At 46.2% G+C, this 22,414-nt stretch overlaps 1 protein-coding gene across 5 annotated transcripts in view; it reads left to right on the top strand.

Moving 5' to 3' along the window:
* Positions 1-22,414, top strand: part of smg7 (SMG7 nonsense mediated mRNA decay factor) — a 197,609-nt gene that overhangs the window by 155,116 nt on the left and 20,079 nt on the right. For 4 of the 5 annotated variants that reach the window (XM_072511232.1, XM_072511231.1, XM_072511229.1 and 1 more), the window contains 2 exons: positions 978-1,087; positions 2,356-2,505. In XM_072511232.1, the coding sequence (XP_072367333.1) occupies positions 978-1,087; positions 2,356-2,505 (260 nt within the window). The remainder of the gene's footprint in view (positions 1-977; positions 1,088-2,355; positions 2,506-22,414) is intronic. The other variant, XM_072511234.1, reaches the window with a different exon arrangement.

The raw sequence follows: 22,414 nt of genomic DNA, 5'->3' as shown, positions 1-22,414 counted from the left end.
GGGGAAAAATGTTACTTGGAATGTTGTCACTGATCTTGCATCCATTATTTTCCATCAAAACCAATCTTACTCAATCCTTAACTTTCATATTGTCATATCCTTTGTTCCAAAAGGCTTTATTTAACCTTGATACTACTACTTGCATTGCTACATTAGCCAGATTTGTCCTTTATCACCCTTTAATCTAGTTTAATTTAGTCAGGTTGAAGTTTCATTGCAACATTGATTGACATTGTTTTTAATAGGGCGGCACAGTAGCACAGTGGTAAGCACTGTTACTTCATAGCGCCAGGGTCCCAGGTTCAATCCCCGCTTGGGTCACCGTCTGTGCGGAGTCTGCATGTTCTCCCCGTGTCTGCGTGAGTTTCCTCCAGGTGCTCCGGTTTCCTCCCAGAAGTCCTGAAAGACGTGCTTGTTAGGTGCTTTGGACTCCCCGTGTACCCGAACAGGCGCCAGAATGGGGCTTTTCACAGTAACATCATTGCAGTGTTAATGTAAGCATACTTGTGACAATAATAATAATTTTCTACTCTAGGCTTCCCAATCCTTATGGTTTTCTAGTTAAGTTAGTTAAGATTGCTTTCTGTTTACTGAAAGTGCAGCCATGTGTCTAATCATAATAGGACCACAGCATCCTTGAAGCTTGCTAACTCCATTCTACCTTGCATACCATATATGGGTCATATCAAAGGATAGCAATCCCCATGAAATTAATCTTCCAGGTTTACAAAGGAAATCAACATTTGATTCAAGTGACTTATCTGCCATTATAAAACATTCAAATGTAAATTTGGGCGCATGCTTAAAAATGTGGAATTTTGTAAGATGGGAAATTGGGTGAAACATTTTGTGAAATAGTTTACATGGAGGACTTTTGAAAATGGATATTATTAGAATTCCATTTCTGGAAAGAATAGATGAGATGATAGATGATAACCTATGAAATGTTGCTAAAAATGTTTATATTCTTCTGTCAGACATGCGGCATATGATGGGACATCACCTGAGTAATGACCGTATAGTAAAACGACAGCCAGGGGTATACCGAACGGATCAGGATAGCATGCCTAGAATGCAGTCTTATGAGGTAAGGTATAAATAACGTGAAACTCCAATTATGATAGTTGGGTTTGGATTTCAATCTAGAGGGACTAATGCTCATAACTTAATGCCTTGGGATTTTTATACTTATTGTTCTGTCAGAAATATTTAGATTCTCCTTGAAATGTTGGAGATTTTTAATCCTCCTTGTTGCTAGTTTGGTTTTGAACATAAAGTAAACTTTTTTCGGATTAACTTTTCCAATTAAATAGTGGAATTTTAGAGAACTTTGTTTGTGAAAATAAACTTTTGAAGGAGGCATGAAAAGTGAAATGAAAATTCAATTAGTTCTTAATACAACAGGGCATGTGGAATGTATCTAAAGTATTACTTGATGTGACATTGATTTGTAGCTTGATATATTTTTGTTCTGTTCTGTTTTACTGTTAGTTTTTTCAGTTTTTAGAAATAACATTTTCAGCGTTCATTGTCTCTAAAATACCTTCCAGTTAGGCTGAAATAATGTTGTACGCTAAAATTACCAATCCTCATGTCGTACTGCCTCATTACTGATACTCATGACCATTTAATAATATATAATGGAGCAAGCTTCAAGCAGAATCCTTACATTTTTATCTTTTACAACTCATTCTGTCTGTTCTATTCTAGCTGCTTTGTTTTGTGCAATTTCAGATCATTTTGCTATATCAACAGCTTCTAAATCTCATTACATTTTCTGTTTGTATATTGCAATTCTTTTTGTTAGCTATTCACTAACAGTTAAATATATTAATTAAACCTTTCAGTGGTTTGGATGACATCTTTGCAACAATCCTGTTCAAAATCTGCCTTTTAATATTGTTTCATTGTAAAAGTAGAATGGAACGAGATTGGGTAGTTTGTGGCTGTGTATTTGTAAATATAAGGATGGGTGGGTTCACAAAAAATATATTGAGTGGTCCTCATAAAACTGAGTTCATGTAAATTAGGTAAATGGTACACTTAATTGAAAAAGATTTCTCAGTATTTTCCTGAGTGCTATACAGTAAGAATTATTTTATTTCCTCCAATGGACCATTTGTTATTACAGTGCTTTAAACCATTTAACATCATGCCAGGTCTTCACTTGTTAACTCAGCTTCATCACTTCTAAGCAATTTCCATCCCTTCAAGAAAATTTCCAGCCATAGGATAAGTTATATTTTGCCAAGAATTTTCAGTATTTCTGGTTCTGAATCCAGCTCTAAGATTTTGTTTATTTTTGTTTCCTCTCTCTGAGTATGCTTTCTTCCTCTGTTCCTTTTCTGTCTGTAGGATGCCAAGAGCTCACCTCTGTTGCCTCCTGATCTGTTAAAAAGTATTGCTGACTTTGAGGAGGAGGAAGAGCTGGCTTTTTCCAAACCCCATGATTTCTACCAGGCCTTGACTCGCCCTCTTTGCAGCACTTCGGGGCGAGGTTTCTTTGTATGTACCTATGACTTTGATCTTCTGTTTTCTGTCTTACATTTCCATTCTTGATAAGTGCATAAAACAAAACATAGTTTTCTGTATAGTAGCTATTCAAGCAGCGTAAATATCTGTATGCTGCTTGGAGCGTCATGTTCTTCATTTAAAGGCGATGTTAAACAAGCACCATCAAAAAGGCAGTAATGGGAGAAACACAATTGGAGCCAGGTAGCAAGTGTGTATTGAGTAGGATGATTAGGGGGGGGAAAAATCATTACTTGGTATTATGGAAGAAAGTGCTGAAGTAGTAAAAGTACAGTTGTGGAAAGGGAGACATCGCAATGCTATTTTTATAGCTGAGATATAATTGATAGGATCTGAAATGTTATATTACAAACATTAATCGACAAGAGTGTCCAGTCAAAAATAATACTAAGAAAATTGTGTAACCTGTCTGCAAAACCCAGCTTCCTATTAATGCCATTGTGCTTTTGGTGTAAGCTTTTGCCATGATACTGTAATCCCCTCCCATGACTTCTGGTGATGGGATGTGCTGAGTGGACGCATGAAAGGTGGCTCTCCTCCTGGAAACTCAAAATTAGACACTCTTAACCCAAAATAGGGGGGGGGGGGGGGAAGAGAGAGAGAGAGAGAGAGAGCGAGAGAGAGAGACCCACCCCTCCAACATCACCACTACGAAAGAAACCTGCTAAGCAACAACAAGCCGAAGAGACGGCAGAAGCAGTAAAAGAGAAAGACTGAGACGATGGCGAACACATGGGGCAACGAGGTCTCGGCCACACCCGAACGGGATGGACCACCAGAACACATGCCAGGCTACCTCCCGATGAACAAATGGGGGGAATTCCTAACACAGGAACTCCAGACCTCAAGGATGCTGTCAAACATGAAATGATGGCGACGATGAAAGTGGCGGCAGCAGAGGCACTGGTCACGCTGCAAGCAGCGCTGGAAAAGACGGGACGCAGGAGGCAACGATCTGAGAACTGGAGATGGCCGCGATCGACCAGAGTGATCACTCCGTCACAATAGACTTTTCCAAACCCCCAGAAGTGGACAGAACCCATGGTCACTTCCGTCGAAGCCCAAGCTTTGGGAGCAGCCGCAGGCCATTATTGCGGAACTGCACCGGTGCCAAGGCCGGGAAAAGACCCTGAACTGGGCAAGACTTACAAGGCCCTGTAAATGGGAGGTATACTGGGTGTACCAGGACATTGGGGCAGACCTGGCCAAGCGTCGGGCAGAATTTGGCAAAGCCAAGGCAGCCCTTTATAAGAACAATGTGCGCTTCGGAATGCTGTACCCCCGTCAAGCTCTGGGTAACTTTCCAGAGCAGAGAGTACTATTTCGCTGCATTGGCAGACTCCGATGAATTCGTGCACAAATGTTGACTGGGAATGCAACAAAATTAGCAGTGAACCAGGCACTTAATCGTATCGGTCAATAAAAAATATGAAACTATTTGCACGGGACTGAACCGTCTCGTTTTCAAATCTGACGAGTCCCAGAAAGGAAGGGATGAGAACAGTAAGACGAAGGAGGGGATGAGGAGGAGGAAAGGGGGGGGGGAAAGAGATGCACGTCGGTCAGGGGGAGGCATAGATCAACTCCAGGGAGGGGGCCACCACACTAGCAGGAGAGCTAGCGCAAGGAGGTACGAGCAGGGGGGGGGGGGGGGGGGGGGGGCAGCTGCTGCGGGGCAGCTCCCAACTGAGAGGGTGACTGGCGATAGGGGGACGCAAATACTCCAGATGGGGAAGACGGGGGTAAACAGGGTGAAAGGTTGGGGTGGGGGTGGAAGAGACCGACCGGGGGGGGATGGGGGGTGGAAAGAAGGGCACTAAGCTGACTACGACAGATTACACATGGCGGCAAGGAGAACAAAGGCACCACAAACAGCCACTTTGGAGGGCCCCCCCAAACAAAGGGAAGCCCCGGAGTGCAGGGGGACATCCACATGGGGTGCACATAGATGGCGGCCATCTTGGGTGACCCCTAGACAAAGGGAAACCCCGGAGCGCAGGGGCACAGCCACATAGTGAGGTCGGTGATCTTGGATGCCCCCCTAACGAAGGAAAACCACTGAGTGCAAGGTCGCATCCATAAGGTAAGTATGGTTGACTCCAGGCGGGGGGAACCCAAACCCCCTGTCTGAATAGTCACCTGGAATGTCAAATAACTTAACTTAGTGAAAAGATCCGGTGTTTTCGTCCCTCTGAAAAGCAGGAAAGCCAACATAGTCTTCCTCCAGGAGACTCATCTGAGGGAGAAGGACCGACTGCGGGTAAGAAAGAGCTGGGTGGGCCAGACTTGCCATTCGTGCTATGGGACGAGGGCTAGGGGGGTGGCCCTACTGCTCAATAAGAAGACATCGTTTACAGCGACGACGACAAGTTATGGACCAAGGGGGATGCTATGTCACGGTTAGTGGTATCCTGGAATGGGCACCAGTGGCCCTTGTAAACGTATGCGCTCCCAATAGGGACGATGCTGAATTCATGAAGAAAACCATGGAGGAAATCCCCAACATAGACACACACTGACTTTAACAGTGCATGGACAGACAGATCAAACCCCAAGTTGGGGAAAAAATCTAACTTGGTGAAGGAACTGGGCGTGAATATGGAACACATGGGAGCAGTGGACCCATGGAGGTTCACACATCCAGGGGAGAAGGAGTTCTCCTTCCCCCAGGTACGCAGGGTTACTAGGATCAACTTCTAGTAGTGGCGAAACCAGTGCTTCCAGGGGTAGTAGGAGCAGAGTACTCTGCAATAGTAATCTCCGACCACGCTGCACACGACGTTGACGTGAGGTTGGAGACTGGCCAGGCACAATGCCTCCCCATGGAGACCAGACAGGGCCCTCCTGGCCAATTAAGGCATTCTGTGAATGGAAATCACAAACCATTGACGGGGACATTACCAACAACCAGAATGGGGCGGCCTCACCCTCCACGTTCTGGGAGACGCTGAAGGTAGTGATAATGGGGGAATTTATTGCGTACAAGACACACAAAGATGGGGAGGAGAGGGTGGCTAGGCAAACATTGGTCAACTCCATACTGGACCAGCGGTACTTTCTCGGCCCCAACCTTAGAGCTACTGGCGGAGAGGAAGAAGCTACAAATGGACTTTGGCCTGCTCTCCATGGGGAAAGCAGTCACCAACTCTGCCAGATATGGGGGACCTTGTCCGAACACAGACAAAGCCAGCCACCTGCTGGCTCACTAGCTGAGACAACAGGCAGGGAGATAGGCTAGTCGCAATGCCGGAAAGGGTCAACGAGGCCTTTGCAATCTTCTACAGGGGCTGTACACCTCCGCTCCCGTGAGGGTGACTGAGGGATGAAGCAGTTCCTCGATGGACTGGACATGCCGGTTGTGGGGGAAGAGAAGAGATGGGGTCTGGAAGCACGATTAGAAGTAGGGGAAGTCATGGAGCGTATCCACTCCATGCAGATGGATATCCGGTGGAGTTCTGCAGATAATGCTCACCAGCACTGGCCCTGCTCCTGTGGGAGATGTTTGCGGACTCACTAGTTAGGGGCACCCTGACACTGGCACAAGCCTCAATATCGCTGATATCCAAAAAGGATAAAGACCCGATGGGATGCATATCCTACAGGCCCAACTCACGGCTCAACGCAGACGTAACGGCCCTGACGAAGAAAGCGGAGAGCTGTGTGCCAGAGGTGGTTGCGGAGGACCAGACTGCTTTGTCAAGGGCAGGCAGCTAACATCAAATATCAGGTGCCTGCTGTGTGTGATAATGACCCCATCCGGGGAGACACCTGAAGTGATCATCTCCCTGGGCGCAGAAAAGGCCTTCGACAGATTAGAGTGAAAGTACCTCATAGAAGTACTGAAGCGGTTTGGGTATGGGCCAGTTTCTATTGGGCCACCCCTACTGGGTGAAACTTCTGTACAGTGCTCCCATGGCGAGTGTACGGACAAACGCTACCAGCTGCGCAGAGCAACAAAGCAGGATGCCTGCTATCCCTGCTGCTGTTTGCCCTGGCAATCACTAGGAGCGGCAAAGGGGTGGGGAGGTATCCAAAGGGGGGACAGAAAGCATAGAGTTTCACGCTACGTGGATGATCTGCTCCTCTACATCTCAAGGCCCCGGGCTAGCATGGAAGGGATAATAAAACTCGTAAAAGGAGTTCGGAGCCTTCTAGCGTTACAAACCTAACCTGAGCAAAGTGAGATCTTTCCTATGAACTCGCAAGGGGGAGGGATAGAGCTGGAGGGAATGCCATTGAAACAAGCCCAGAGCAAATTACACTACATGACTGGACACAGATCCACAAATGGAACATGATGAGTCTGGTGGAGGAAGTCAAAAGAGACCTGCAGAAATGCGGCCCACTCCCACTGTCTGGCAGGGAGAGTGCAGATGATCAAAATGAATGTACTGCCCAGATTCCTCTTCCTGTTCAGATCTCTCTTGATCTACATCCCCAAGGCCTCCTTCATCGGGGTAGACAAACTAATCATGGCGTTTGTTGGGGTGAGGGGGGGGTGGTGTATGTGTCCATGTGTGTGGATGGGTCCTACAAAGGAAGTGATGCATGGGAGGCCTGATGTTCCCAAACCTAGGTTCTAGGCAGCCACAGCAGAAAGAGTGAGGGGATAGGTGAAGGAACAGGGAGCAGAATGGGTGAAGATGGAGGAGAATTCCTGCATAGGGACATCCCTCCGAGCCCTAGTCAGAGCCGCGCACCCATCCCCCCGATCAAGCACTCCTGAAGCCCAGCTGCAATAGCCATGCTCCAGACGCAAGTTTACTACCGCAATGATGGACGCCACCTTCAAAAGGTGGAGACACGAACAGCAGAGAAGCGGACCTGGGGGAACTCAGAGGTTCCGATTAACAAAATGAAACAAGCTAAGGCGCATACAGGTCAAAAACATCCTCCGTAAGGAAACAGTGACATATACCCAGGTACCAGGGCATTTGTTAGTCAAAGAACTGCTGGATGCGTACGACCGAGGGAAGGCAAACTGGGGACCTGTGCTGCGACTACTGGAGGGGGTATGCTCCCCCTGGACGAGATGAGCGAAAAATGGAAGGGGGAGTGAGGAATAGAAATAGGAGGAGGACTCTGGATCAAAGTACTGCACAAGGCGAACTCCACCTCGACATGCACAGGGCAACACAGCTAAAGGTGGTGCACAGAGCGCATGTTACCAGACCCCGAATGAGTAGGTTCTTTCTGGAGGTGGAGGACTAAAACTAGGTAGCCGTCTATAAATACAAGCCTGGGACAAACTGGGAGCAGCAACAAAGGTACACCATTCAAAGGGGAGGTCACGGCCACTGCAGGAGGGAAAGCAATTGTATGTAAATATCTGTACTGACTGTCTGTCTTTTTGCTTTCTTTTATTTCTTCATTTTTATTATGTCGTTTTTGTTTTTTCTCTGGTCAGCGCGGTTATGTCAAGTATAATAGGAGTTGTGAAATACAAAATGTGAAAACCCAATAACTTTTTTTTAAAAAAAGATGCTGTACCCACATTTATAACCGATTTTTACCTGTGTAATTTTGTCACAGTATAATTACTGTTGGGCCACGAGATGACATGAGGAATGAATTTTGATCTGCCTGTTCCAGTTTGAGTAATTTCAACTATGCTGACACCCCTCACTGCCCCAAAAGACCAATACTTCTTTTCTACCCTTTCTTCCAATTTCTCTCCCATTGAGACATTCTAGTTTTGTTTTAAATATCTTCCTCCTTCAGGGCTTAATTTTTATTCTGTTTGAAGTGATCCCACCCCTTCAAACACACTTTAATAATGTTAGCTCCTGTTCATAACCTGTGCTCCTTTCCTCCTGTTATTTCATTGTCATCCCATCTTGGAGTTTGTTTTGCATCTATCCTCTTAAATGTCTCTTCCTCTACCTTGCAACCTTGTTGCATGTTACCAGCCAGATGCTATGTGGCTACTTTGTGTTAAATTGAGCTTCAGCCCAATGTGCCACGACATCAATCATCTCTTGAAGGGCTGTTCAATTGAATCAATATCTTTAAAAAGTGCTAAGCAGATGAAATAAATAGATTTAAAAGATGTGATTACTGACAGTCAGAAACAGTGGCAGTAATTTGCTAATGTTGCCAATAGGCACCGGAGATGCCAATAATGTTGCTCTTTTAACTAGATACTGATATGACAGTTATTAATGATGATAATTGCTTTTCAGAGTCGCCAGGTATCAAATGATACCACCACAAAGTTTTACCGATTATCGATCAAAGAACAATCAGTTAGTTAGTTCAAGTTCAATGACAGTTTATTTACACACAAGAATTACTTCGACATGCAACGTAAAACACCACAAGCTAAGTTACACCTAACACTACAACAACCTGTACTTCACTTCAGGCACCCGGCTTTATGCAGAGGAACAAGGCCTTTGTTCGGATCTCGCGTGGCTGGGTCTGGAGAAGTGACTTTGTTTTTGCTGGGCTCATCCGTCTGGTAGCGATCGCTGGTCTTGAACTTGTCTTCTGGTCGTGATTCTGCACTTGGTTTTAAGCGTAGGTTGGGGCCAAGAGAGACCGAGTGCCGGGGCCAAGGGAGACCGAACACAGCAGTGTCTCTCTTTATCCTTCTGGGGTTTTGCGCTCTTTTGGGTGGTCCTTGGCTTTGGCCTCAATAATTCGGCAGGCTTCGATTACTGCCTTCGATTTTGGCCAATAAAGGGGCAGGTGCCTTGATGGCAGGGCGTGTTGACCATGGCTTTTTGGGCTCCCTGAGCAAAGGGAGTGGCGCCAATGAGTCTGTTTCTGTATCTGTTACCCGAGTGCAGGTCTTTTGTTCTGGGGAACATTTCTGGGGAAATGGGCCATTAGAATGCAAAGTAGCTGGGGGTTTCGATGGCGTCTAGTTATCTGAGTTGCCAATATACATAAGCTCTGAACATCTGAGTCCTGGGTTGACCATATTTCCCATGGTCCTTTGCAGGTGGCCATATTTCCCGGGATCCTTTGTAAGTGGCCATCCCAGATGGCTACATCCCGTCCTTTTGACCCTGAATGCGAAGCGTGGTGGATCACACTGTTGATCCTCATCTGTCCTTGGTGTGCCGGTTACCCTTGGTCAAGGACAGGTTCTACACTACTCTGTCCTATGTTTTTGGAGCATTTACCTAATTTTATCAGCACATCATAAATTCATAAACTCTAAGGGGCCATTATAAAACATTTAATCATTACACATTTAACTTATTTACACAAGGGAACCTCTAACTATCATTACCTAAGCTACTCTCATGCTGCTGGCAAATATCAAAATGGAACTTATGTACAGTACAAAAATTTTTAAGAAATAAACAGCAGCATCACATCTCTATTTAATCTATTACAGTCCTAGAAGAAGTGCAATCTTTTTATTTTGTCAGTAAAAAAGGTTTGTCGGGTTTGTTGGATTCCAAGGAAAGGGGGTCGGAGTGTGTATATCGGGGAGCGGGAGGCTCTCCTTCGCCATTTGCGGAGTCTTAAGTGTCTGTCCGACACTGCAGAGTATTGCTATTACCAAAAGGGCTTCTAATGTATAGGAAAGGGAATACCATTTTACAATGTTTTCGCACCATGTGGGGGTATCGGTGTTTATTTTCATGTGAGGTGTGGTGTCTGGGCTAGGGGTCTCGTATTGTATGGTCATGTCCTGGGCCAGTGTGGTGTGGGGTATAAAGGCTGCCAACGCGCACTGTGGTAGGAATCCAACGATGATCACAATGGAGGTCATCAGTCCTGTCTTCATCTTGTCTTTTTGTTCTTCGTTCTTTGTATATTCCTGAGGGTGCAAGCATAATCTGTTATTATCCTGGTTAACATCTCGTTTTGTTTGTCTTTCTCTCTCCAACTTCAATTACCCATTAGAATCGTCACCATGTGTGACTGTCTCATTTTTTTTGTTGAAATAAACATTTTAGAGACGACATCAGAAAAAAAAATTCTGTTTTAAGTGCAAGGAATCCCACAGCTTGTGGTCGATGCGGTGAGTGGGTGGACAATTTCTCCGTCCAGGGTCCAGAGGTAGTTCACATATAGCACCAAATGTGTAACAACCAAGTGTGTCAAATATGTAAATAGCAGTTGGGTAGCGACCTAAGAGTCGCGGAAGGTAAAGAGTTGAGTGTACAAGCTGTGGCAAAAGGCATTCTTTAAACCACACTAAAGGGCAGATAAGGGGAAACAAAGATCTGCCAAGATCAGTAAGGAGTGTTTTAAAAAAAAACAATTTAAAAAAACATTCCAGATTACTTGAAGTGATCGAAGCATGAGGTGCTTGTGGGCGCGGCAGGGCAAGAATGGGTGGGATTCCCTGGGTAGGGTGGTGATCAGTGCCGTTGCTCCATTACCCGAGCTTTGCTGACCGGATGCATTGGGGGTCCTCGGGCAGGGCGGGGATTAGTGTTGTTACTCCCTACCTGGATGACCGAATGAGCGGAAAGAATTTGTAACATATGGGATCCAACAATTTGTTCCTATAACGATCATTGGGCAGTAAATGGCGTCAGCAGAGTAACCATGACTACCAAGACATTTTGTAACTGGCCGACATTAATTAAAACCATGTAGCAATAAGAAAAAAAGAAAGAAAGCGGGCAGGTTCCATCAGGAAATAGGACACCGTAATTCACATGCGGTTCCTTTTTCTCATCATCTGGACACCTCAGGGTTACCGTAACGGGAGTCAGACTCTGAGTCATCACCATCTCCCGGTTGCCAAACTCGTGCCTGTCGTTTCTGTGCCGTGGGCTGCCGTGGGATCCGAATCGTCATTCCTTACTAATCGACAAGAGTTGTCGCGGTGCCAATGGGGGGTTCGTTTGTCATGAGGGGCGGTAGCTGCAAAGGGAAAAATTCCATTGTCGGGCGGTGGCTGTGGCAGTGAAAGGGGGTACAGGAGGCCAAACATGTCCTAGTCGTGGATCCAGGGGTTGTCGCTGTCGTCCGAATCAAGCTCAAGGTGGAAAGGCATACCTGTGGGCAGAGACAAGGTCTGGTCTGTGGGCGTGGATGTGCTGTCCTGGCTGGAGGGGGGAGGGGGGAGGGGGGGGGGGGGGGGGGGGGGCTGGTCTAAGGTGTCGATGGGCGGGGCGGATTCGTCTGCCATTGCTAGGGAGACGTGGTGGGAGTGGCTACATTGGGTTCCATAAACTTTAAGCTGGTTGATATGGAGCCAACCTGTTTTTCCATTGGGGTACGTTATTTTGTACACAGAAGGGCTCATTTTATCTGAAATGGAGTAGGGTCCTGCAAATTATGGGGTGAGGAACGAACTGGGATTATACAGGGAAACCATCACTTGCTGACCGACTGTATACTCTACTATCAAAGCAGGCCGTACTCTGCTTTTTCCTAACGTCTCGTCGGACAGCTGCAGCGAGCTGGGCTGCTTTAATATTGTCTGTGAGTTGTTGGACTGCTTTTTTGTGGGTGAGGGCTGAGACTGTGAGGCTGGCCAAATCAAGTCCTAATAAATATTCATTTCCTTTCATGGGTCGCCCGAGGGTGTGGGGTGTGAATCCTGTGGAACTTGACACTGTTCCTAATAAACATAAGGGCGAATGGGAGAACTGTGTCCCATGTGGTGTTATGCTGTTGCACCATTTTCCTCATAGTCGCTTTCAGGGTCCGATTCATATGTTCCACAATACCTCTGGATTGGGGGTGATAAGCAATGTGGCATTTTTGTTTTATTCCAAAAATCGTTAGGACATTCTGCATTACTCTGGCGGTGAAATGGGAACCTTGGTCTGATTCAGTGCTGCGGGGAAGTCCCCAGCGTGTAAATATTTTCTGTGTTAAGATCTTGGCTGTTGCCTTAGCCGTGTTTGTCCTGGAGGGAAATGCTTCCTCCCATTTTGTGAAAGTGTCGACTACTACTAATACATATCTAAAACCATTTCTGCAGGGGGGGAGGGGACCAATGTGATCGAGCTGTAAATTCGTCCATGGGCCATTAACAGGTCGGGTATGTCTTAATTGCCCTTTCCTGGAGTACCTTTCAAGATTATTCTGTGTGCAGATTTAAACAATTCTCAACATAATGCTTTTTAATCGGGCCACCAGCGCAAAGGTCTTAAATGGGCAATGGTATTGTCTATCCCCTGATGTCCGTGTCCATCATGAAACTGGTAAATTTTCTGGTTTCTGTCCTGGGTGGAGACCACATAAATTAAATTTTTCAAAACTATACCGTCCTGTACTGTCAGTGAGCCCTTGAATTTGACGTAGGGGGCTGGGAAGTTACCGTCTAAAACTTGTCGATTGCCTTTTGGGCCTGGGCTAAATGTTCAATATTGGCCTGTGAAACCTGAACAGCGTGTATCGGTTCACTTTTGGGGGGTTGCCAAAAGTGACCATGTCGTGATCCTGACTTGGCTTAAGGCATCTGCCTTTACGTTACCGAGTGGGGAGGAACGATGATGGCTTCTGACTTTGATTATGCCATATGTGCGGTCTTTGTCTCAAGAATATGCTTCAATAATGGGGCTGAGGGTAGGGGTTTACCATCAGCGGATATGAATCCTCTAGATTCTCACAGGGGCAGGAATTCTGGCAAACTATTGCAGACATATAAACTGTCCGAATATATATCTGCGGGGGTTGTGAAAGAATCTGTGTGCTGCACTACATGCTGTGGCTGCTAATTTGGTTGCTTGTGATCCGAAGTGGCCTGGCAGTTTTAAAGATATTTCCTCTAATGCACGTCCCTGCGCGTCTTCCACATATATACCGCATCCTGTTATTCTTTTTCCATTGTCAATGGTGGAGGAACCATCTACATAAATTTTTTAAGAGTTATCCGTGGTCGGGGGATTCTGTGTTCTGATGCCTGCTCGTGTGGGTAGTGATTTTGGAATAAAGGGTCCTGTGTGGTGTTTGGCTGCAATGATCTGGCACTCACGTGGGGTTCCTTCATACTGCAGGTTGTCTGCTAAAAATGTGTGGGTCTTTGTCCATTTGACTGTGATGTCCCTTCCTTGTAATAACAGTGTCCAGCGAGCTGCTCTGATCTGGCTAACTGAACCGTCCTTTAACCTACCATCTAACAGTAGCTGCGTTGGGGTGTGCTCGGTTAAAATCGTTACGGGGTTGAGGCCTGTGATATATGCAAAATATTGAACTGCCCAAAAGACTGCGAGCAAGTGCCGTTCGCAGGCTGAAAATCCTTGGTCCACGGGATCCAAAACTTGTGAGGCATAGGCTACGGGTCCTAAACGGTCATGTCTTTCCTGTAGTAGTACTGCAGAGAGGGTTTGGTCGGAGGTCGCTACTTCTATGGCGTAGGGAGAGTGTGGGTCTGGTACCTGCGAAGTGGGGGCTGTGCCTAGGGCGCGTTTTAATTCATCAATGGCGTCCGTGCTCTGAGGAAGCCATTCCCATGGGGAGTTCTGAAAGTGGGGCTGCTTTAGTGCCAAAACCATCTATCTGGTTCTTACAGTACCCAACTAATCCTAAGAAAGATCAGAGTGCAGTGACATTGTGGGGCAGGGGCAATTTAACTATTGATTCAATCCGTTTCTGTTCGATCTCTCTTTTCCCATATGTGATAATGGCACCTAAGTAAAGGACCTCTTCTTTCAGGATCTGGGCTTTTTTCGGGTTGACTTTGCATCCAATTGATTGTCAAGAGACCTCGCAATTCGGAAAGAAGCTTAACATGCTCTTCCTTTGTGTCCGTCTGTCGGAGTAAGTCGTCCACATACTGAATAAGGCATTCGGGTCGGGAAAATTTGGAAAGTGCGTTGGCCAATTGTCGGTGAAAGATGGAGGGGGAGTTGTGGAAACCTTGCGGGAGGCATGTCCACATATACTGCTGTCTTTGAAATGTGAACGCAAACTTGTATTGACAGGCCTTATCCAAGGGAATGGATCAAAAGCCATTGCTAATGTCCAGCACAGTAAAGTACTTGGCATGTACTCCCTGCTTCAGCATGGTTTCGGGATTCGTGGCAACGGTGGGGGCTGCTAATGGGGTGACTTTGTTGAGCTCTCGGTCGTCAATGGTCAATCTCCATGAACCATCGGGTTTCTTTACGGGCCAAATTGGGACATTGTTTGTCGAGGCTCCGGGCCGATTACTCCTTGATCTAGTAAGCTATTGATAACTTTTGTAATCTCATCCTCGGCTTGCTGTGGGAAACCGTATTGCTTCTGAGGCTTGGGATCGGGACCTGTAATTGTGACTGTTCCGGAATTTTTCCACAATCGCGCTTGTGCTGGGCGAAGGATGCTTTGTTTTCTTAGGACCTCTCTAATCGTCTTATCTGTACTAATGGCTTGCGGATCAAACCAATAGTCGCCTACTGAGCAAATTCTCTGTTCGTAGTCTCCTACTGTGAACGTGCGGGGGCTCTTGCCGTTCTGGCCATTTTCCATACACACTTATTCACGGGGTCAAAGGAAAGGTTGTGTGAGCTCATAAAGTCGTTTCCTAAAATGTGCACTGCTGTTTGGGGCAAGTCCACCACTAAAACAACGGGGGGCTTGGTGTTTATGTTGCCGATTTGAATATCTACGGGGGCCGTAATGTATCCCTGCTGTACATGTCCTGTAAATCCACTAAGAGTGATGGTGTCTGTCGTGGGCCATTTGTCGCGCTGAAACATTGTCATAGAATTTACAGTGCAGAAGGAGGCCACTCGGCCCATCGAGTCTGCACAGGCTCTTGGAAAGAGCACTGTACCCAAGGTCAACACCTCCACCCTATCCCCACAACCCAGCAACCTCACCCAACACTAAGTGCAATTTTGGACACTAAGGGCAATTTATCATGGCCAATCCACCTAACCTGCACATCTTTGGACTGTGGGAGGAAACCGGAGCACCCGGAGGAAACCCACGCACCCACGGGGAGGATGTGCAGACTCCGCACAGACAGTGACCCAAGCCGGAATGGAACCTGGGACCCTGGAGCTGTGAAGCAATTGTGCTATCCACAATGCTACCGTGCTGCCCATTGTGGAGGAATTTAAGGTGGTGCGGGACCCTCCTGTGTCCCAAAGGAACTCTACTGGGCGTCCCCAGACTGTGCCTGTGACTACTGGTCTGCCTGATTTGTGCCAGAGTGTGTCGCAGACCCAAGTTGGGGAGTCCGAACACCGTCAATCTGTGCTATTAATCACTGCATTATCTGATGGGGCACTAATGCTATGTATGGGCCTAACATTGTTCCTAGGTGGGGCGTTCGATTGCTGGTTCGGGGGGGCGTTGCATTCGCGGGCGTAATGTCCCTTTTGTCCACAATTATAGCAACCTCGTGGTACCTGTGCTCTGGAGTGCTGACCTTCATTTCTGCCCTCATTTCCCCATGCGGGGTCCTGAGTAGTCCTGACTGGGTTCATATTCGCTTCTGCCTTCTCCTCCTCTGCCTTTCTATGTAGGGATTGTTCCCAAGCTCTGGAGAGTCTCTTTAAAACCCAAACTTCATTATGTGCGGCGTCTGCGGGATCGTAATTTACACAGGCCTTTTGACCTGCTTCTGTGGCGTTGGAGACTAAAGTACGAGCCCATTTAGTTGTGTTGTCGTTATCTAAGTTTGTACGGTTCAATTCCCCAAATACCGCTTTAAAATGGATCCAAAGGCGACCTGCGTAAGCAGTCGGATGCTCTCCCTTTTTTGTCTACACCGGTTTAAACCTTCTACGGGAGCTCCTCTGTTGTATCCAATCGCGTCTAAAATGGCTGCCTTCATCTCCTGGAGGCTTCCTCCTCCTACATTCTGGGGTTCTGGTAAAACTGAGCTAACGGATGGGTCAAGGCTCATGACTATAAACTTAACTTCCTTCGGTTCGTCCAGACCGTACATAACTGTTTGCTGTCGTTCTCTCTCAAAGAAATTATGCAGGGCTGCCGTGGGTTCAAGTGGTTCAATTTTGGCGCAGGCATCTCTCAATTGGGTGACGGTTAGTGGGATGGTAATCGGGCTCCTCGCGATCCTGTGACGTGCACTGTGTGGTGACTGGATTCATTGGGGGGGGGGGGGGGGGGGGGGGTGCTGCCTGTGCAGTCGGTGGTGCGGGTGCTTTCCTTTTCGGGGCCTGGGGGGGCTCTGTTCGGATCTTCTGTATCCCCCACATATCTATGGGCGGTTTCATTTAGTTCTTGCCAACTGGGGCCATTCTCCTGATCTAAATTTGGTCCAAAGGTATCTCTGAAGCCATTTTGCACTGAAAGCAATGACTGCAACATTGTTATTTGTTGCCTACATTTGACGTGATCGACTATACTCTGTCTTTGTTCCGTTGTGGAACTATGGAGCACTCATAAAAGCTGCCTTCAAATCTGCGCATTGCATTGTTTCTTTAGCTGTTCTACCTGCTGTTCCGTCTCTTCTCGTACCAAAATTGCACGCAGTATATCTTGGAAGGCCTTATAGTACTGGGTCTGAAAGCTGCTAAGGTGAACTATACAAGATTGGTGTGCCCGTTTGACATCAGCCATCTCATTATCTTTAGCTGCCACCTGTTCCCGGAGTTGCTCATTAATTTTCTCACATTCACTAAAGTTTCCAACATTCTTCTCCTCTTTCTCAACTAGCTGTCTGCGAAGTGTCCTCACGACCTCCTCTGTGCCTTCAATTTTGGCCAATAAATGGGCCGGTGCCTTGATGGCGGGGCATGTCCTAAGCGGCCATTGACCTTGGCTTTTTGGGCTCCCTGAGCAAAGGAAGTGGTGCCGATGAGTCTGTTTCTGTATCTGTTACCTGAGTTGCAGGTCTTTTGTTCTGGGGAAATGGGCATTAGAATGCAAAGTAGCTGGGGGTTTCGATCGCGTCTAGTTATCAGAGTTGCCAATATACATAAGCTCTGAGTGTCTGAATCCTGGGTTGACCATATTTCCCATGGTCCTTTGCAGGTGGTCATATTTCCCGGGATACTTTGTAAGTGGCCATCCCAGATGGCTACACTAGCAAACACTTTACTACTGTCATCAATGTCATTGATCATTATCCTCCCTACTGCATCCATCTGTCTCACCACCCTTCCCTCTTTTTTTTTTTTTCTCCTCTCTCCCGTCGTTCCCGCACCTCTTCCTGTGTGTCTCTCCCTGCCCTCCCTCCTACCTAGTTTGGACATAACATATTTTCCTAGATGCATCAGAACACTTTTCCTCCGCAACAAATTCCATTTCTTTACTGTTCGAATTTATTTGAAGAAAATCTAGAAGATATTTTTCAAAAGCTTTGTTCAGGTAAAATTTGTTTTCAGATTTTCAATGAGAGGAAATAACAAGTAACTGAATGCACATCCATTATAACTTTTGTTGTTCAATTATAAAACTGTACAAATTTCTGAAATTATATTTTCAATATCTTCACACATTTTGATCCGAATGTAAATCAAACCAAACCCCTGTTGGCCTCCGTTACTGTGAATCAGAGCCTCTGGTGCTCTCCCCGCATGGCTCAAATAATAATCTGTTGAATTTGGGAAAGTGCCAGGGAGACCTGCTAGCTATCTAACTAATTGTTGTACGTATAACGTGAAGGATTATATTTGCTGGAGTTTAGAAAAATGAGAGGTTGGGGGGAGGCGGGGGGGGGGTCCAGAACTAGGCAACACACTCTTGAAGATACGAGGTAGCCCATTTAGGACTGAGATGAGGAGGAATTTCTTCACTCAGAGTGAAAAGCCTGTGGAATTTGCTACCACAGAAAGTAGTTGAGACCCATGTTTGCAAGAAGAAGCTCTTGGGGATAAAGGGATTAAAGGATACGGGGAACAGGCTATTGAGTTGGATGACCAGCCATAATTATAATGAATGACGGAGCAGTATGGAAGAGCCAAATGGCCCATTCCTGCTCCATAATTTCTATGTTTAAATATTTAGTACTCAGAAATGCTGTCATACTAGTTGGTGGGCAAAGGTTTAGGCAAAATACTTTCACAAGATGTTTTTTTGTACAATTTGGAGGGAACCTTCTACACTGCAGATTTGCTCCAATGCATCAGGATGGTTGCTGCTACTGCTGCCTTAGATTGGACCTCATGTTGACCAACACCACCTGCTGAAGCCGACTGCTCACAGATCTATAGCTGCATAGTAGAGGGATGCAGCCGCACTATCAACAAAAAGGCAGAAGATCGGTTTCCTTGAGGTGTCTGAACACTAGTGTAAGGCCTCAAGATGTCAGGTCAGATGGTGGCAGGTGCCTGCAACATCCGAGAAGGCTCGCTGTCTGCTGGACCTGGTAGTCACGTGTTACAAGTGACCATCAAAGTCACCACAGCCCTCAACCATTTGCCATCCCAAATCCTTCCAGGTTTCTTCTGCAGACAGATCCAGGATCTCCCAGTCGACACAGATGACCGAATGTTTGCGAAGGCTGGCAATTATGGCAACTTTGCTAATGATGTCAATCAAAATGAGCAGGCGCTTGCTTCCCACAGGTGCAGGATGCCATTGACTACACAGCGGTGACAATTATTTGCCAACTGCAAGGGCTTTCATTTCATTGATGTCTAGCTGGTGTTCAACTGCAAAAAAATATTTATGCAGCCATGCGCAAGATTCCCAGACAACTACGAAAATGCTTTCATCCTGTGGCAGCACAAGCTCCCTGATCTCTTCACACCTGGAAGTAAAATTAATGGGTAGCAACTGCAATCTTGGTTCATGCCACCTTCAGAAAATTGACCACTGAAGCCCTACAGCACAACAACGAATGTCACATCACCATCGGGTATGTAACTGAACAGGCCATCAGCACAATAAAGGTGTGATTTAGGTGCCTGGACACATCAGCCAGCTCCTTAAGTATGCACCAACTACAATCTCCAGAATGTTTGCTGTACACTGCGCAACATTATTATAATCTTTATTAGTGTCACAAGTAGGCTTGCATTAACACTGCAATGAAGTTACTGTGAAAATCTCCTAGCCGCCACACTCCGGCGCCTGTTAGGGTACACAGAGGGAGAATTCAGAATGTCCAATTCACCCAACAAGCGTGCCTTTCGGGACTTGTGGGAGGAAACCGGAGCACCCGGAGGAAACCCGCGCAGACATGGGGAGAACGTGCAGACTCCGCACAGTGACCCAAGCGGGAATCGAACTTGGGGCTCTGGTACAGCGAGGCAAAGATTTGTAGGAGGAAGGTGGCAAAGAGTTCTAATTCTCTTTGAATGATTCAATGGGGGAGATGGAAGAGCAGGAAAAGAGTGATGAGACATTGCACCTCCCAGCTGCTATCATTGCTGTCTCAGAGATGCCTTTATTAATGCCAGGTTCTTAAGATGACAGCAATGGATCCATGTCAGCAGAAAATGAAACCACCACTGTTTCCCCTCCCTACCTCTGGCCCCAGTGACAAACTGCAGTCTTGAAGCCAGCCACTGTTTGAATATGAATTTATGAACTTAAATTATAGTCATGGCACCTGCCACACTATTCAGGGAAGAACATATCATCAGATTGGCTTGTGACATAACCCCTTGCATGTTTTAAGACCATAAGACATAGGAGCGGAAGTAAGGCCATTCGGCCCATCGAGTCCACTCCACTATTCAATCATGGCTGATTTCAACTCCATTTACCCGCTCTCCATAGCCCTTAATTCCTCGAGAAATCAAGAATTTATCAACTTCTGTCTTAAAGACACTCAATGTCCCAGCCCCACCGCCCTCTGTGGCAATGAATTCCACAGACCCACCACTCTCTGGCTGAAGAAATTTCTCCTCATCTCTGTTCTAAAGTGACTCCCTTTTATTCTAAGGCTGTGCCCCCGGGTCCTAGTCTCCCCTGCTAATGGAAACAACTTCCCTACATCCACCCTATGTAAGCCATTCATTATCTTGGAAGTTTCTATTAGATCTCCCCTCAACCTCCGAAACTCCAACGAATATAATCCCAGGATCCTCAGGCGTTCATCGTATGTTAGGCCTACCATTCCTGGGATCATCCGTGTGAATCTCCGCTGGACCCGCTCCAGTGCCAGTATGTCCTTCCTGAGGTGTGGGGCCCAAAATTGCTCACAGTATTCTAAATGGGGCCTAACTAATGCTTTATAAAGCTTCAGAAGTACATCCCTGCTTTTATATTCCAAGCCTCTTGAGATGAATGACAACATTGCATTTGCTTTCTTAATTACGGACTCAACCTGCAAGTTTACCTTTAGAGAATCCTGGACTAGGACTCCCAAGTCCCTTTGCACTTCAGCATTATGAATTTTGTCACCGTTTAGAAAATAGTCCATGCCTCTATTTTTTCCAAAGTGCAAGACCTCGCACTTGCCCACGTTGAATTTCATCAGCCATTTCTTGGACCACTCTCCTAAACTGTCTAAATCTTTCTGCAGCCTCCCCACCTCCTCCATACTACCTGCCCCTCCACCTATCTTTGTATCATCGGCAAACTTAGCCAGAATGCCCCCAGTCCCGTCATCTAGATCGTTAATATATAAAGAGAACAGCTGTGGCCCCAACACTGAACCCTGCGGGACACCACTCGTCACCGGTTGCCATTCCGAAAAATAACCTTTTATCCCAACTCTCTGCCTTCTGCCTGACAGCCAATCGTCAATCCATGTTAGTACCTTGCCTCGAATACCATGGGCCCTTATTTTACTCAGCAGTCTCCCGTGAGGCACCTTATCAAAGGCCTTCTGGAAGTCAAGATAGATAACATCCATTGGCTCTCCTTGGTCTAACCTATTTGTTATCTCTTTGAGGTGGTTTCCTCCAATCCCCCTCTCCAGTTGTGTGAATTCCACAAGCCTGTCAGTGCATGCACATTCCTGCTGTTCAGTAGGTTTCTTCATGGAGACCCTTGCGTTACTGTTTTTGTATTACGGACCATCCAATGTTGTTGTCCTTGTCTCTATCATCTGTTCTTGCTCACTTGCAAAGTATGAGTCATTAAGTGAAAGCACAACTCTCATTACTGGTTCTATCAAAACGTGAGGAACAAAGTTGTCTGCCCTGAATTCAGTGTATTAACTTGTCAGATACTGCTGCTTAAGCTTGTATTGTAAGCCTAAATCCAGGTGCAGGATGTGAAAACTCAGCATCATTAAAAGTAGTGTATAAGGGCATAATTGCTTGTACATGCAAACTTCAGTGCAGCATCCTAAATGAAAAACTTCAACGCTTATACATTCTGACAAAGAAAGTAAATTTTAATAATTTTTTGGGCTCCATATGGTACCACTGCCTTGTGTAGAGTTCACTGAGATTGTGGCAGCTGTTTTCTTAAACAAAATTTGAAGTGATATTATTGATTGCATCTTTTAATGCTACAAACTGTAGGAATCGAGAGAATTTTTGAAGAATATTTTCTTATATATATTACTTTTTTAACCACACTCATCTGATCCCTGCAGTTGATACGAGTCACACCTGGCACAAAGGAAGATGATTGTGGTTGTTGGAGGTCAATCAACTCAGCTACCTGACATAACTGCAAGTGTTCCTCAGGATAGGCCGAACCATCTTCAGCTGCTTCATCAATGACCTTCCCTCTCTCAAAGTCAGAAGTGGAGATATTCGCTGATGATTGTTCAGCACCATTCGCACACGACTCCTCAGATACTGAAACAGTCTATGTCTAAATGCTGCAAGACCTGGCAAATATCCAGGCTTGGGCTAACAAATGGCTAGTAACACTCGTGCTACACAAGTGCCAGGCAATAGCCACCCCCCAACAAGAAAGAATCTAACCATTTCCCATTGATATTCAATAGCATTACTTTTGACCAGAAACTGAACTAGACTAGCCGAATAATAAGAATCTTTTATTGTCGCAAATATGAAGTTACTGTGAAAAGCCCCTATTCGCCACATTCCGCCACCTGTTCAGGGAGGCCGGTACAGGAATTGAACCCGCACTGCTGGCCTTGTTCTGCATTACAAACCAACTGCCTAGCCCACTAATAAATACCATGGCT

The sequence above is a fragment of the Scyliorhinus torazame genome, chromosome 7, assembly GCF_047496885.1.
Source record: "Scyliorhinus torazame isolate Kashiwa2021f chromosome 7, sScyTor2.1, whole genome shotgun sequence".
Taxonomy (NCBI): domain Eukaryota; kingdom Metazoa; phylum Chordata; class Chondrichthyes; order Carcharhiniformes; family Scyliorhinidae; genus Scyliorhinus; species Scyliorhinus torazame.
Note: the sequence above shows the minus strand (reverse complement) of the source record. Positions and strands in the feature narration are given on the sequence as shown.